Genomic DNA, 15,868 nt, shown 5'->3' with positions numbered 1-15,868 from the left:
AAAATTAAGATAAAAAACACTAACTATGAAAACAAATTATAACTTAAAAACAAAATCATAATAAAATAAATTTAAAGACAAAAGTGAAACCAAACTTAAAGAACTATCGAGTATTTTTGTCTTTTAACATATTTTAATTATTAAAAAGACGTCTAATTGTGGGAACTTTTTGTTATTTTGGATATTTAATATATTGAAATTTGATGATGGAGATTGCTTATCTCTTAACACATCTATTGATAGCTACGGCTATCTACTTGCCATTTTTGCTCCATCATCACGTAGTTGTTCATTCTATATTTGTATTTTGTCAACAAAAAATGTAGTACATATACATTGTATATACACTTGCTTTGAACTTTTTCTTTTTTTACAACCAATTGAACTTAAAAAGTGAATTAAAATAATCACTGCGCATTGTTTTTCTTTGGCAGCTAGCCTATCACAACTCAAAAATAATCACTGTCATTTATATAATGGAGGAATGGAGGATATAGATTAATTTTACTAGCTCCAATTGTGTAGATTAATTCCTCAAAATAGATAACACTACATGGTCAACAAAATTGTGTCTCAAAAGTTTTAATGCAGTTGCATTTCAATGATTGTATTTGAGTTTGGAGATCATTAAGTATTAATTATAAAGAGACTTTTGTCAACAACAAAAGAAAAAGTAAAAAGAGATTCAAATTTTTTTTTTTAATTCAATTTTACAATTCTTATTAAAAAATCATAAAATCAAAAGTCCAATTGTTTTATTTTTTTAATAATAATCGTGTTATCCAACCCACTCTTTCAAATAGATAGATGAATAGTTCAATTAATTTGAGTTAAGAATTAAAGAATTAGAAGACTCGTGTTCAAATTTCGAAAAAGATAAAAAAATACTAATATAGTAATTAATGTTTAAAAAAAATACTAACATAATAATTAATGTTTAAATATGTTTTTGGTTCTTACGGTTATAACATTTTTTTATTTTGATCCTTATAAGTTTTTTGTTTGATTAACATACCGACAAATATGATTTTATTTTAAAATAGGTATTTTATAAAAAAAAAAATATTACAAAAATTATAACACCGTTAAAATATAACAATTTTTTAACTCAAAAAAGTCCAAATATATTAAATTATAATTTTTTTAACCTAAAATTAATCTCAAAAGTTTCGATTTTCTTCTCTAAAAAATCTAAATCGCGTATTCTTCTTCGTTTCAGTCATCTTTCTCATCATAATTCTCATCACCATCATCAACATCTTCATCCATTTGAGATTCATCACCGTATTCAAATTCATCTTTACCATAATTTCTTCGTCTGATGGTACTTATTAAACAATGGTAGATTCTATAATTGATTCTATAATCAGAGTTTTTCTTCTTGGAGTAGAGATTAAGAGATTTTTTGGAAGTATATAGAAAAGTTCAAAAGTGGGAGTAAAATTTGGTTGCAGAAAGAGGAGGAGCAAAGAAAAAAGTCCAAGTCTTAGTCCTAATAATGGTAAGGGATGATGAATGAATTCGTCGTGGTGAGAAAATTGAACTTTTAATCAAATTCATTTTTCTTTAATTTAATTTTTTTTTTAAATAATATTTAAACATTTGAGATTAATTTTAGATTACAAAAAATTATAATTTAATTATATTTAAATTTTTTTTATTTAAATAATTAATTACTGAATTTGGCCTTTAAGAAAACAAAACAAAAAAAACTACTCCTTTAAAATATACCCTCTACATATTCATAGAAGCTGCAAAATTCCTCTCATGAAAGTTAAAACAAACCATTTTCTTTGTCCTGTTTCTTTCATCTCCTGATGATTTTGCATAATGCATTCCAGGGTGTGTTTGTTTGTTTGGTAAATGCTGGATGGATAATTTGGCTCGAACAACCTTCTATAATTGAGGCCATGCACTAGGTTGGCATTAGAAAGCTTTCAACATCCTCTGACTTTGTTAGGAAATGTAAGGAGAAAGTGGATTTCATTTCTCCTCCCCCAATACAAGCAAAGGGACCAATCAATATCAATTATACACCCCACATGGGTAGTTATGGCAATGTTATCTTCCTTTTTTTAGATGATTATAATATTATATTACTCTTTTCATTTTTTTTATTTGATTTTCATGATAATGAAATCTTAGTAATTTAAAGTTTAATCGAAGATAAATAAAATCTAACAAAAAAATATTTTATTTAAGATTCGAATTTATATTATTTCAAACATTTCGTTCGAAACTAAATTTCATTAACCACATATCCAGTTGGTTTATTTTTTTAGAATTTAATTAGACAATTCCGTAGTTATACTACCTACGGCAGAATGGTATGGTAAATGAACTAAATTCAAACATAGCTGCATTACAATGACCGAGGCAACATCAAAGATTTTAATATATTTAGAAGTTTTTATCATTACGTGCACATAGTTTTTGTCCAAATCTATTAATATCCACAATATTTCTATAATGACAAAAAAATCCAGTTGCGTAGCTAATAGAGTAGGTAAATGCATTCAAAGATAACCTATTAACCTCCATTTATAACAATTTAATATAGCTGCATAATAAGTTTGGTAAACTCATAAAAACCAGCATCAGTTACCTGTTATTTTCAATGGAACTTAAAGAGAAAGAACCACCCTTTGTGTCTTTTGCCAATGGGGGAATGCTGGCTCATGTCTGCATGTTGGTACATTAGCAGTGATTTATATTCCATAAACACGTATACAAATTCATAGTTCACAAACAAGTTTGAAGTTTGAACTACAGTTGTATTCAATTCAATACCCTGTTTTTTTCCACCTTAATCTCACCATGCATTTCAGAAGACATTTTCATTGTCAAAGTTGGCACTTTGTAGGGTCATAACTTTACACTCACTAGTTGGAAATAGTACCTCAACAGGAAGTCTAAATGCATGAATGAAATGATTGTGACTTTAGCAGAATCACAATATGCCACTGTTATTTTAATAAAAGTTACACTTTAAAGCTTCATGAAATCACTATATTACAATGATTTCGTCAAACTCACCGTTAATCCAAACATCTTAATAGAGTGAAGATGTCAAAAAGAACGTGGAAATGTAGCAAGCCAAAGTCGTAGACACAAGACACTGAAAAGGAGTCAATCACCAATAACATAAAAGATAAAGAAAGGAGGAAATTATTTTCTGTTGGTATGCATTTTTCACATGGCTCAAACACTAAAAGTTTGGTTCCCAACCCACAACAAGGGATCAACTTCATTACAGAAAAACCAAACCTTTTACTATGATATATCAGACAGCCAGTACACGACAGAGATTAAAAAATATTATCTCCTTTGAATAAGCAACAATACAATTACAATCCAACAAGGTACAAAGTGCAATTGCATATGAAGAAAACAAAATCCCAGAAATGAATCCAACACACTCACTTGCATAACTAAATCCCTGATAATAATTTGAAGAATAATAATAACATTCAGAATTTTCACCATGTTACCTATTTATGAGATTGAGAATCATACATACATTCATATTTATATACACACACCGGCACGCATGCACAATCTTACAGATGAAAATACACCTAGTTTTAATTTTACTTCATCAAAACTAGCTCTATGAGAACACTATCCCTAGTAAGTTTTAGTTCTATTATTACACCATCTTAATACAACTTAACTTCCCAAATTAAATTACCTCAAAATTCATACTAAGCTACCAAAAACAAAAACACTAGTACTAGTTTACAAAGATAGCTACCAGGAATCCATAAAATATCCTAGAGGCCAACAACTTTGGAGGAATGAGAAATCACAGACATAACATTCCCAATTTCTCATTGCAGCAAATTTGCAGACTCATGAAACACCCCCAACTTTAGATGACAATGCTGCCCTAAGCTGCTCCTGGGTGTAAAATCGACCCCCCATCTTCACTGTTGCTTGTTGTATCATCAAATCATTCACCACTGACACACTGGCATGGTGCACTTCAAGGTCAAGCTCCATCAACGCTGCCATCAACCTCGCTGCAGGGTGGTTTTTCTTACTGCATTGGATTCTTATCATTGCATCCCAACCTATAATCTTCACGTCGATATCCAAATTGATTAAAGCTTTATTCGAAGAGGGTTTATTGTGTAATGGTTGTGGTTGTGATGGATTAGACGAGTTTTCATTAATTTTCTGAAGCTCCTTCTTCACTTCATCAATTTCCTTTTCTAATACATCTTTATCAGATTCCGTTTTCTGAAGCTTTGTTTTGAGTTCAGTAATGTAAGATATAGCATCTCCCAAAAGCGAAGCTTTATCCATCTTTGAAACATTAGGAACAACTGCACGAAGAGCATAGAATCTCTGATTCAATTTCTCTCTTCTTTGTCTCTCAGCTTCAACATGATTCAATGGTTCCTCCCTTCCATTCGCCGGCTTCCTCCCTCTCTTCCTCGGCCGTTTTTCAGGCTCCACCATGCGGCTGCTATCCACCTCTTTCACCACCGAAGCCTCCAGATCCGAATGGTCCGAATCACCACCACCACCTGTACCACCAGAAAATTTCAAATTCGACCCGGCTGGTGGAACAATCACACCGGAAGTAAAAGAAAGCATTCCGTCATCGTTGTTACTTCCTCTCGAATTTGGGGATCTCTTCTTTCCATTTCCATTATTGTTGTTCTCCTCAGCAACGGAAACTAACTGCGATTGACCGGAGAAGAAATTCGAATTCGAATTTCCATTATTAGCAACATAAGAACTCTTTTTACTATCACCAAAACTCAGAATCTCACCAGATTCTGGCTTCAATAAACGTTGATGTTGCTGATTGTTATTGTTATTGTTATTACTCGCACCGTATTCTAAAACATTCATTTCCTTAGAAAAGAAACTTTGATTCTGCTTCTGTGAAACATGAACAGCACCAGGAACTTCCGTTAAAGTACTTGAACCATGAGTTTCAAACTGTAACGTCTTTGTAACATTATTGTGACTTGGAATTGAAATTGAAGTGTTCGTTGTTGTTGTTGTTGTTACTGCAAGAGAATTATTATCAACGGAATCTCTAGTTTCAGGATCGTTAAGCCAAATCGAAGAAGGGTCGTTCTCACCTTGATGAGCAATTGTAGAAGAACCTAACCCTAACTGCCACGCAGATCCTAATTCAAAGCTATTGTTGAAATTGAATAACATCTTCACTTTATTCATGAGATCGTTGTTTTGATAAATCAATTCAGTGGATCCAAGCTCCAACACGCCGTTCGCCGACGGTATACAAGCTAGCGTTTGTAAGCCGAGTTCCTGTCCCTCTCTCGCTCTCTCGAAAGGCGAGACGGCGAGATTCTCGCCGCCAGTTAACCACACCGGAGTTGAGTTAAAATAAGTTTGTCCGGGAAGTCCACTTCCGTTGACGAAAGACTGTGTCATGGAAACTAAAAAGAACCACTCGGTGTCGGTGACTTCTTCATCGACGGCGGAATCGTCCGGCGTTGGATTACCAGATATTAGAGAATTAAGTTCACGGAGAACTTTTCTACGGTGTTCTTGTTCAGCGGGTGAAGTAGCTTTTGTTTTTGATTTTGCTTTTGTTTTGTCTTCTTCACCTTTATAGTAACCGTCACCCCAACCAAGAGAGGTACCGGAATAGTCATACGAAGGTTGCCAGAAGATAGCGTAAGTCCACGTTTCCGTTGCCCCTTCAATTAACGCTTGAAGTCTTTGTTGGAGTGTGTCTTGACTGAATCCAGTAGTTGATTGCGGCGGCTGTGGCGGCGGCACCGGTGGCCACATGGAGGATAAATCGGAGGAGGTCATAAAAGCCTCCATTACTGATGAGTTGTCGTCAGTCCACAGATTCATTATTAGTAAATTTAAGTGAAATGAAATGGAAATTTTATTAAAATTTGAGGGTTAAATTAGGAAGAAAGAGAAGAATATAAAACAAGATGACAACCTCACGCAGACCACACCGTGTGGTGGTGATATTAGATTGGAAGAGAGAGAGAGTGTGTGAAGGGGACAAATGAGAAATGATGATTTTGGATTTGGAATTAATGTGAATTGCATTTAGGTTGAATTTGAGAGCGATAGTAGTAATGAGGATTCCATGAAAGCCAATTTATTAACTTTGCACAAAACATCCGTTCCATGTAAAAGGTTTAATAATCAATTATTTTTCATTCAATATTAATATAGAATTAGTTTACACACGGTACATACTTAATAATTTATCTTTCTATAGTATTTCTACCCAAAAAATCTATCAATAATATAGTAGTATGATTTTATGTTATGACTGTTAGGTATCTAATTTGCTTCCTTTTTCTCCCTTTCACTTAATTCTCTTAATTACTATATACGACTTTAAATATAAAATTGCTTCATCCCTACACCAAAAATAAAATAAAAATCCCTTTCATTAATATACAAAAAAAATTAATTAAATATATCTATAATATACATTATTTATTTAAAATTATTAAGAGAGATAATAAATGATTTTCTTTTCATTGAATTATAATTATTTTTATGAAAAGGTAATTAATTTATTTTGTAATTTAAAAAAATCTTATAAAAAATCTCAAGAGGATTCTATATGTAGTAAGGAAATTAGTTGTTTCTTTTTACTAAAATAAATATATTATTTCATTTAAATTGATATATAGAATCCACATAATACAAATTTAATGTTATAAAAAATAAAAGAATAAATATATAAATAAATTTAAAATATTTATATTAATAACATAATATAATAATATACTTATAAATATAATAAAATACAAATATCTAAACTATTAATGGTTCTAAATCTATAATATTGAAAACGTTAAAATAAGTGTTTGAATTTGTAATGGTTAAAATTATTTTATTAATTTCAATCAGACAAACATTGTAAAATGAGAAAATTAAATATTATTATACTAAAACAACGTTGCATTTAAATAATAAAATAAAAAATAAATTGGTGTAAAAATTGTTTATTTAAATAAAATGAGAAAGAAAGGCAACTTGAAATGATGATTCTGAATTAAAAATACTCATAAATCATCTCATTCTTTTTAAATGCTTAGTCATCCCTTTTAATGAATGAAGAGGAGATAATCTATATTTTCTCAAGACGCGGCGATCGAAAATTGGCAAGTCCATGCCACTCTTAATTACTAGTTAGGAAGATAGATGTTTATTTGAAATAATCATAGTCGTTTTCAATGTATTTTAATGTATGATTTTAATTTTGACTTTTGGTGTACTAACAAGTGTAAAAAGGATATTACACTATCGACATGCATTTTTTTTAACTGAGGTGGTTAAAATCTCTTTTAAGCGTTTCATATATGTAATTTTTTTTTAATTCATTAAAATTATAAACATATTTTAAAATATATATTTTTAATAATTTTATAGGTAAGAGTGATTAGCAAAAAATAAAGACTAAATTAAATAATTAAATAATTAAAATTTATATTTAAAGATTTTAATGTTTAATAAAAGATAGATTTATATTTTTTATTTTTATTTTAATATATGGATATACATTTTCAATGTATATTACACTGAAATTCAATATAAATTACTCATTTTCACAAGTCTTACCATAAAATTAAGTATATAGAATGGTGTGATGGGGTGGAATTTTTGAATTTTATTGGACACCAAGACACGTCCCCTTTTCTGGTAATATATTCAATGTTTTTTCTTTTTTAAAGAAGAAAAAATAAATCAATTAATTTTTTATGAAAAAATTTCTAAGAAAAGTACAAGAAAATTTAGTTGAATAATTATCTTTATGATAGCATGATAGAATATGTAAAATTTTCATATCAAATAATGTAAAAGTAAATAATAAAAATAATTTTTATATTGATATATAAGAAAGACAATTACAATAATAAGTATCATAAAATTTATATATTTAAATTAGAATAATTAATTTTTAACTAAAATAAATAATTTATAGCTAACATATAACTAAAATAACTAACTTATAATTAATTTTAAATCTCTAATATTGATATTGGCCACATAATATGTTGCATCCTGTGGTTTCTCTCTATGAACCACTCACATGGTGCCTTAATGTCACACCTATATGTTGGAGCTATGAGGAGTTTTTATAGTATATTTTGGTGAAGCATAAAGATCTTGCTTTATGCCTCTCACTTGGGCCGACCTTGTATATACATCATTTATTCCACAATAAATGTCGTATTAACAAAAAAAAGTTATTCTAAAGTAATTATCACTATAATTTTTAATGCGTTGTTAATTGCTTTATTTTTTAATAATTATACTCTTAAATTATTTTTGTATACATTATTCTCAAATTATTTTTCTTCACTTTGTATTTATAATAAATAAAATAAATTTATAATTACTATAAATAATTTAATAAAATTTATATTTTATTTTTTATATTTACCATCATTTATTAATTTATGTAAAATATCAAATATAATAATTTATGTAAAATAATCAAATACAATATAATATTATATTGCAATTGATGGAGTAATCAATTGGGGGAGCCACTCATAAGTTAATGGGGCCATACCCCACAAATTTTTTATTTTAAAATTAGTAAGAATACATTTTTTTTTGGTTTAATACACTTTTACAAATTTTCCCCAATAAAAAATACATGTTGTTTTACCACTTTTTTTTTTCAATTTTCTTTCACTTACCCTGGTGTTATTTTTCTCTTAAATATTCACACACTCCCACTTTTTTTTTCATACTTTTTATCTTAGCTAAAATATGATATTAGTCCCTTGTTTTAAATATTATAGATTATTTTTATCTGTATTACTATAATATTTTGTGTAAAATTTAAAATTGGAATTTGAAATAAAAGAAAATAACAAATTTATTTAATCATTTAAAACAAAAAATTACAGTTTAATTTTATACATTTTCAAATATCAATTTAATTAGTCTTTGGTGACGATTATGATGCCACTTAAAATTATTAAAAATGACAAATATATAACTCACATTTAAGATTTTTATGACCAAATTATTATATTTTTTTATATTTTATTTTGGAGATAGTAAACCATCATTTTTTTTTTAAGAATGGCTTGGGTCCTTATGTTATATGTATTTGTTTTTTGAAAATATTATACTTATATTCTTTCTCCCAATTAACAATATTTTTGGGAAGCTTTATTTGATAAAAATTCCATTATACATTTCCATTAGCATTTAGGCTGTTTTAGACTTTTAGGTATGTGATACCCCTTTTTTGCTGAAGGTATGAGATACTCCTTCATGTATTGAGTATGTGAGTATCATATTTGCAAAATAAAATTATTTAAAAAGTAACAGCCGCCTCTCTCTTCTCTTTGTTTTATTATTATTATTTTTTATGTAAGAAAAGTGTTTTATGGTTAAATTTTTTTCTACTGAAATTGTTCATTTAAATTATTTTTTTATTCATTTTCTGTATCGAAATAAATAATTTTTATATATATTTTAGTTTTTTTTATTTATGATTTGTTGTATTATTATGACGTTTTTTGATTTTTTTTTATTTTGATTTATTATTTTAGTTTCTTATTTTGTTGTGTTATTTGTTTAATTTTAGCCTAACAGTTGATTCAATGCAAATTAAATCATTGATTTTAGCATATCCAATATTACAACTTCAGATATATGAATCCTTCTCGCACTTCAATTTCATCCTATTTATAAATTTTATTATATTTATAGTCATTTAATTTTTGAATATTGTGAGTTTATTCGTAAATTTATCATTTTTGTTTTTATCAACCTTAAATTATATTAGTGATCGATATAATTATCAATTTAAATAAATAAATATCATTTTTAATAATAAAAAATTAAATCTACTATCGAAAGTAATATATTAATAATTTTATATGAAAGATAAATAATGCCACGTATATATAATATTTTGACCAAAAACAATTTGTTTTAGACATTTGACGCTACTTTTGTTAAAAATAATAATATTTGATACTTATGAATTTAAACTCGTCGGTCAAAATTACTTGTTATTTTATGAAATTATCAAAGTGCAAGTTACAAATCTCACAAAAAATATATCAAATAAAATTAATTTACAAACAAATTAAAATTAACATATAGTATGATTGGAAGAAACAAATTGTGCTTGCGAGATGATGGCGGTCCACGTACCCCGCCAAGATACCACTTGCGTTAAAATGGACATATTTTGTCCTTCTAATACTGTGCTTATGATGTCACCTATTTTACTCTAAAAATACTGCTTAGTGCTAATCATATAGTGTGCATGAGGTTAACATATTGCCACGGTACATTATGGGCCTATCTACAATAGGCGATGTTTCTCTTCATAAATAACTAAACACCGTGCTATGCCAATTAGGCATTTTTATTGTTGCCCATAAAATAATGGTGCGTATAAAAAAGGGTGTTAGAAATCAACATTGTTGAAATGTAATGATATAAAATTATTTTTTAGATTTATTTAATAATTTTTTTTAGATATTGGGTTGAAAGAAATAGTACTTATTGAATATTATGATTAAAAAATTATAAGACACAATACCCATTTGAACTCTCGAAATGGTGAGTTCTATTGTAAATGTTCTTATAAAATTAATTGCTTTTTTATGATGATATGATGAACTTTGATCTCCTCTTTATGAAATATATAGATATAGATATTGTTGAAAGTAAAGTAACGTACGTTTTCCTAGTTTTTATCATAAATTTTTTAATATTAGTTTATAAATCTAATGATTATAGTAGTTTGTATAAACAAAATAAAATGTAGGATAAGACCTTTAAAATCAATTATAGTATTAACCATTATGTTTTCCCTAATACAGACGGGTCCAAACATATATAGACTTCATTCAAACGACTGTAACCAATTTCTATGTTTTCAATTAATTGCTTCATAGCATCTATGGTCAAGTTGTAATATAAGATCCAACCCTCTTTAAAATCTGCCTTTGAAACTCCGTCCATCGCCGCATCATTTTCTTTTTACTAAAAATAATATATTTATAAATTTAAATAGATACAAATTATATTGATCCACACCATCATAATTTAAAATTGTTAAAATTAAAAATGATAAATATATAAATAAATTCACAATATTTAAGTTAATAGTATAAAACATCGTCTACAAATATAAAAATTGAAGTGTTTGAAATACTCATGTTACAGAGTTAAAACGATGACGACGTCAAAATAATTAATTGAATTTGTACTTGATTGAAGCTGATATTTCTATTTAAACCAAATAACATACAGCAAGACATAAAATCAAAAAGTTGCACCTAAACAATGAACAAACACAATGTCATACTAAGACGACGAAAAAACACAGTATAATTAAATATGTATAAAGAAACACTTATTTAAATAAATAATAATAATAAATAATTTTAGAGAATAACTTCGGACCAAACTCTAAACCACCCCTCAGAGCTGAGGCGACCATGAGAAAAATTTACTTTTCATTGATGCATCATTATGTAATACTAAATTGACTGTCATCACGAGTTAATTCGAAGGGGAGAAGTTTTTTTCCAAGTGAATTGGTAAATTGATCCTTGAAATTTGTAAGTGTCGATCAAATTGATCTCTGAATTTTACAAATTGACAAATACATCCATAAAATTATAAAATACCAACTAAAATAATTTATATTTAAACTTTTAATCGTTAAATATTATGATGTGACATGTTTATTGAATATATGACACCTCTACGTGAATCTTATATCAATGTCATCACAAAATAAACTAATTTTTCTATGAAATTTAAACTGTTTATGATATAATTTGTCAATAATTAGTTCATGCATAATTACTGATAACTCTTGATCATATGCATATTTTCCCACTATTTTAGTCTTATTTATCTTCAATCATTAGTTAAATTAAGGAGTTATTTGATATATTTTGTTAATTTTATTTATTTGATTTAATAAAATATTTATGTTCTTATTTCCTTGATTAAGTAGAGATTTTTCGGAGTTTTGCGTTGTTACTTTGTTTTAGTGCAGTGCTGAATTTTTGTGAGAAATCAACATGACCTATGTAGAGCATTTCAGCCATATTTGGAGTTGTAGATATCTAATTGGAGTCAAACCAAGTGAAAATGAAAGCTAAGATCCATAGCTACAATTTTCATGAAGACACCGGAACCAAATTCAGACTCGAAAGAGGAGAAAAATGCAATATACGTCAGATAATAGATGTTGTGCGTCTGAAGCGTGCCAGTCGTGCCTGAGGCGCGTTTCCTGCCATTCAGTACTGCCAAGGCGCGCCTGAAGCGCGTTTTCTGTGCCTGGGGCGCATGTCCGGACCAGTAACAATGTCCATGCGCGCCTGGAGCGCGTTTCCTGCGCCTGGGGCGTGCGACGCGCATCAGCAACCATAAAAATCCAATTTTTCACTGTTTTAGGGATCTTTTTGACTCTTGGGAAGTTAGAAGACTTGTGCCCTAACATAGAAACGCTTATTTAAATAAATAATAATAACAAATAATTTTAGAGAATAATTTCGGACCAAACTCTAAACCACCCCTCAGAGCTGAGGCGGCCGTGAGAAAAATTTACTTTTCATTGATGCATCATTATGTAATACTAAATTGGCTGTCACCACGAGTTAATTCGAGGGGGAGAAGTTTTTTTCCAAGTGAATTGGTAAATTGATCCTTGAAATTTGTAAGTGTCGATCAAATTGATCTCTGAATTTTACAAATTGACAAATACATCCATAAAATTATAAAATACCAATTAAAATAATTTATATTTAAACTTTTAATCGTTAAATACTATGATGTGACATGTTTATTGAATATATGACACCTCTACGTGGATCTTATATCAATGTCATCACAAAATAAACTAATTTTTCTATGAAATTTAAACTTTTTATGATATAATTTGTCAATAATTAGTTCATGCATAATTACACACAATTACAATTACTCACAAGTTTGTCTTTGAGATAACAATTTCGTTAGTAAATTTGTCATCGAGAAAATGACATTGATGTGAAATCAACATTGATAAATCACATATTCGGTTAGAATGTCACATCAAAATATATAGCAATAAAAATTTATTGATGGAATATTTTAATCAATATTTTACAATTTCAATGATATTTTTATTAATTTATAAAATTTAGAGATTAATTTAATCATTTACAATTTTATGGATTAATTTGTCTATTGACTTTTTATTTTTATGAGAGGAGGGGGAGAAGCATTGGGGTTCGTTGTTTTAGTTAAAACAACTAGATCATATGGCAATTGGCAACTAAGTTGAAGAAGACAACGAGTTAAATCATATGACGATAAGTTTTTGACATATTTTAAATTAAAAAATGGTCAATTCTACCATAAACAAGTACTTTAAAATTATTCAAATATTTCAACTACGATAGATATACTTTTATGAAAATAGATGATAAAGATTCTTATTATTCACAATTAAAACAATTAGAATAGAAAATGTTGTTACTTATTACACAAGTACATCACAATGCAAGTTAACTAACTAATTGTTAAAACTGACTAACTAACTAACTAATCGAGACTAACTGGCTGCAAGCCGATATAGTAGATAGGCCCAAATCAACGATTAAGGCTCTATTAAATTTGAAATACAAAACAATAAAAATAATGAATTGATTTATGTTTATTCGATAAAATAAAAGAAAAATATAATTCCTTCAACATTAAATTCGTCAAATCAATATCAATCAAGTCATTGTATGAACTGTAAATTAAGACTATAATCACTGTAAACTTATATTTTTAATAAAATAGTTGAACAAATTTTAAACACTTATTTGTACATATAGACAAAATTTATCTCGATGTTCTTTATGTTTCAAGAAAGTAACAGTTTAATTATTTATGTTTTTTTTGTAACACAAAAATCTTTAAGTTTATATTAGTTTATGTTTAAATCATTTAAATTTCTACTTTCCCAATTTAGTTTTTTAAGTTACATCATGTTTGGATCTTTAGTCTTTTGTCTCACTTTAAATAACAACTAGTGCAATTGAAAATATCTTATCATTAGAAACTTTATCAAACTTGCAACAATAAATAACTCATTTAACCATTTAGAAAACAATTATCAAACTTTATAAAGGAACTATATTTTTTGATTTTTCAACAATCATTTAAACACACATATAATATTTAAAAACTTCGTAATAAAATATTATTCACATAATCAATATCATTAATTTTATTCACTTGTACATTAATTTAGATAGACAACTTATTACACTATTCATATTATATCTTAATAGTAATTTTAAAAAAAATCAAATTTAGTGAATTATATGTGTAGTTTAATATAATTTAAAAGTTAATGATAAAAGCAAAATATAATTCAAATAATTAAATCAAAAAAATTAAAAGATCTACACATAAACTAAACTTAAAATGATCTAAACGCTACCAAAATAAAAACTTAAAAAGATCAAATTGTAGATCGAAGTTCTATCAATTTCTTAAAATGAATAAAAAGTACAATTTTTATAGTTATTTGTGTATAACACAATTAAATATATAATTTATATCACATGTTTTCAAAAATACATGTAAATATACACACAAAATTATAGTAATAAAATATATAAATAAATTAAAAATTAAAGAATATTTTAACTTTAAATTATTACCTTCATAAAATATAAAAAATCTCAAAATATATATTATCTTAACTATACGTTGCGTTAATTCATCAAAACAATCATAAAAAGTAATAAGAATGTAAGAAAGACACAATCGAATCCGAATCTAGCAAGGAGTAACCAGCCACAAATGAAAACAATGGGTGTGAGGGGAAGAAGACAAAAGGTGGCAACGTGTCACAAAGTGTGAGGTCACAATCGTCAAATACATGATTATTATATAATGGATTAAAGAACCCAATCATTTATTTGCTTTCCTTTATCACACAAACACAACACAACACAACGCAAAAAGAAGGGCACGTGATTCATGTTTTGCTACTCTCTTTTTCTTTTTTAATCCAAGCCTCTACACGGACGGTCTTATGCGATCATCACTAAAAATGCTAAGTGTTTTTAACTTTGGACGTGCCATTGAATCTAGACTTAGTAGTTTTTTTTGGAAAGGTAAAAATTCATTCAAAAAGCCACTTACTTCTGTTACGTTAGGTGGAGCATAATGTTACATTCTTATCTATACAAGTGAAAAGTAACAATCACCCTAAAAATAATGTTAATAATATACTTTTAAATATATATTTTTTAATATATATTATTTGATTGATTAAAATTCATATAAATCTCATTAAATTAAAAAGATTTTATATGTATTTCGTCGTAAATTTTAACTAATTAAATAATATATTTTAAAAAAATACTGATATATTTTTTCGAATGTATTGTTAATACTATTCGTCGTACTCATTGATGTAACATAATCTCTGCATTACAACCCTTCCACTTAATAATACCCCAACCACTGTTAATACAAGTCCACTTCTCAACACATTATGATGACACATACATTATTAACTTTAGAGTTTGAGTACGTGAAAAATACATGAAATTTGATTAAGAATGATTTTAATTAATATTTGAATTTTACTGAATGATTTGTACCTCATTGAAATTTATTATAAGCAATTGATTTTGTTATTTACTAGACAATTAAACTTTGTATGGTGACTAACACCAAAGTTTTTTTTAAAAAAAAAAATGCATGCTATTGATAAAAATTAAATAGACAAATTTACTATAATATTGGGAACATTAACTAAAATAGTCTCACCTCATTCAGAATGATGGAAATTTTCTTTCACACAATAGAATTTTAAGCATTATATAATAAGGTTGAAGTAAAATTTCTAGAGTACATT

At 27.5% G+C, this 15,868-nt stretch overlaps 1 protein-coding gene across 1 annotated transcript; it reads right to left on the bottom strand.

Moving 5' to 3' along the window:
- Positions 1-3,405: 3,405 nt before the first annotated feature.
- On the bottom strand, positions 3,406-6,089 carry LOC101499336 (transcription factor MYC2-like). Its single transcript, XM_004512468.4, has one exon. The coding sequence runs from the start codon at positions 5,845-5,847 to the stop codon at positions 3,853-3,855; it is 1,995 nt and encodes a 664-aa protein (XP_004512525.1). The 5' UTR covers positions 5,848-6,089; the 3' UTR covers positions 3,406-3,852.
- Between the last annotated feature and the right edge of the window lie 9,779 nt (positions 6,090-15,868).

Source organism: Cicer arietinum, chromosome 8, assembly GCF_000331145.2.
Source record: "Cicer arietinum cultivar CDC Frontier isolate Library 1 chromosome 8, Cicar.CDCFrontier_v2.0, whole genome shotgun sequence".
Lineage (NCBI taxonomy): Eukaryota > Viridiplantae > Streptophyta > Magnoliopsida > Fabales > Fabaceae > Cicer > Cicer arietinum.
This window is presented reverse-complemented; position numbering and strand designations above follow the sequence as displayed.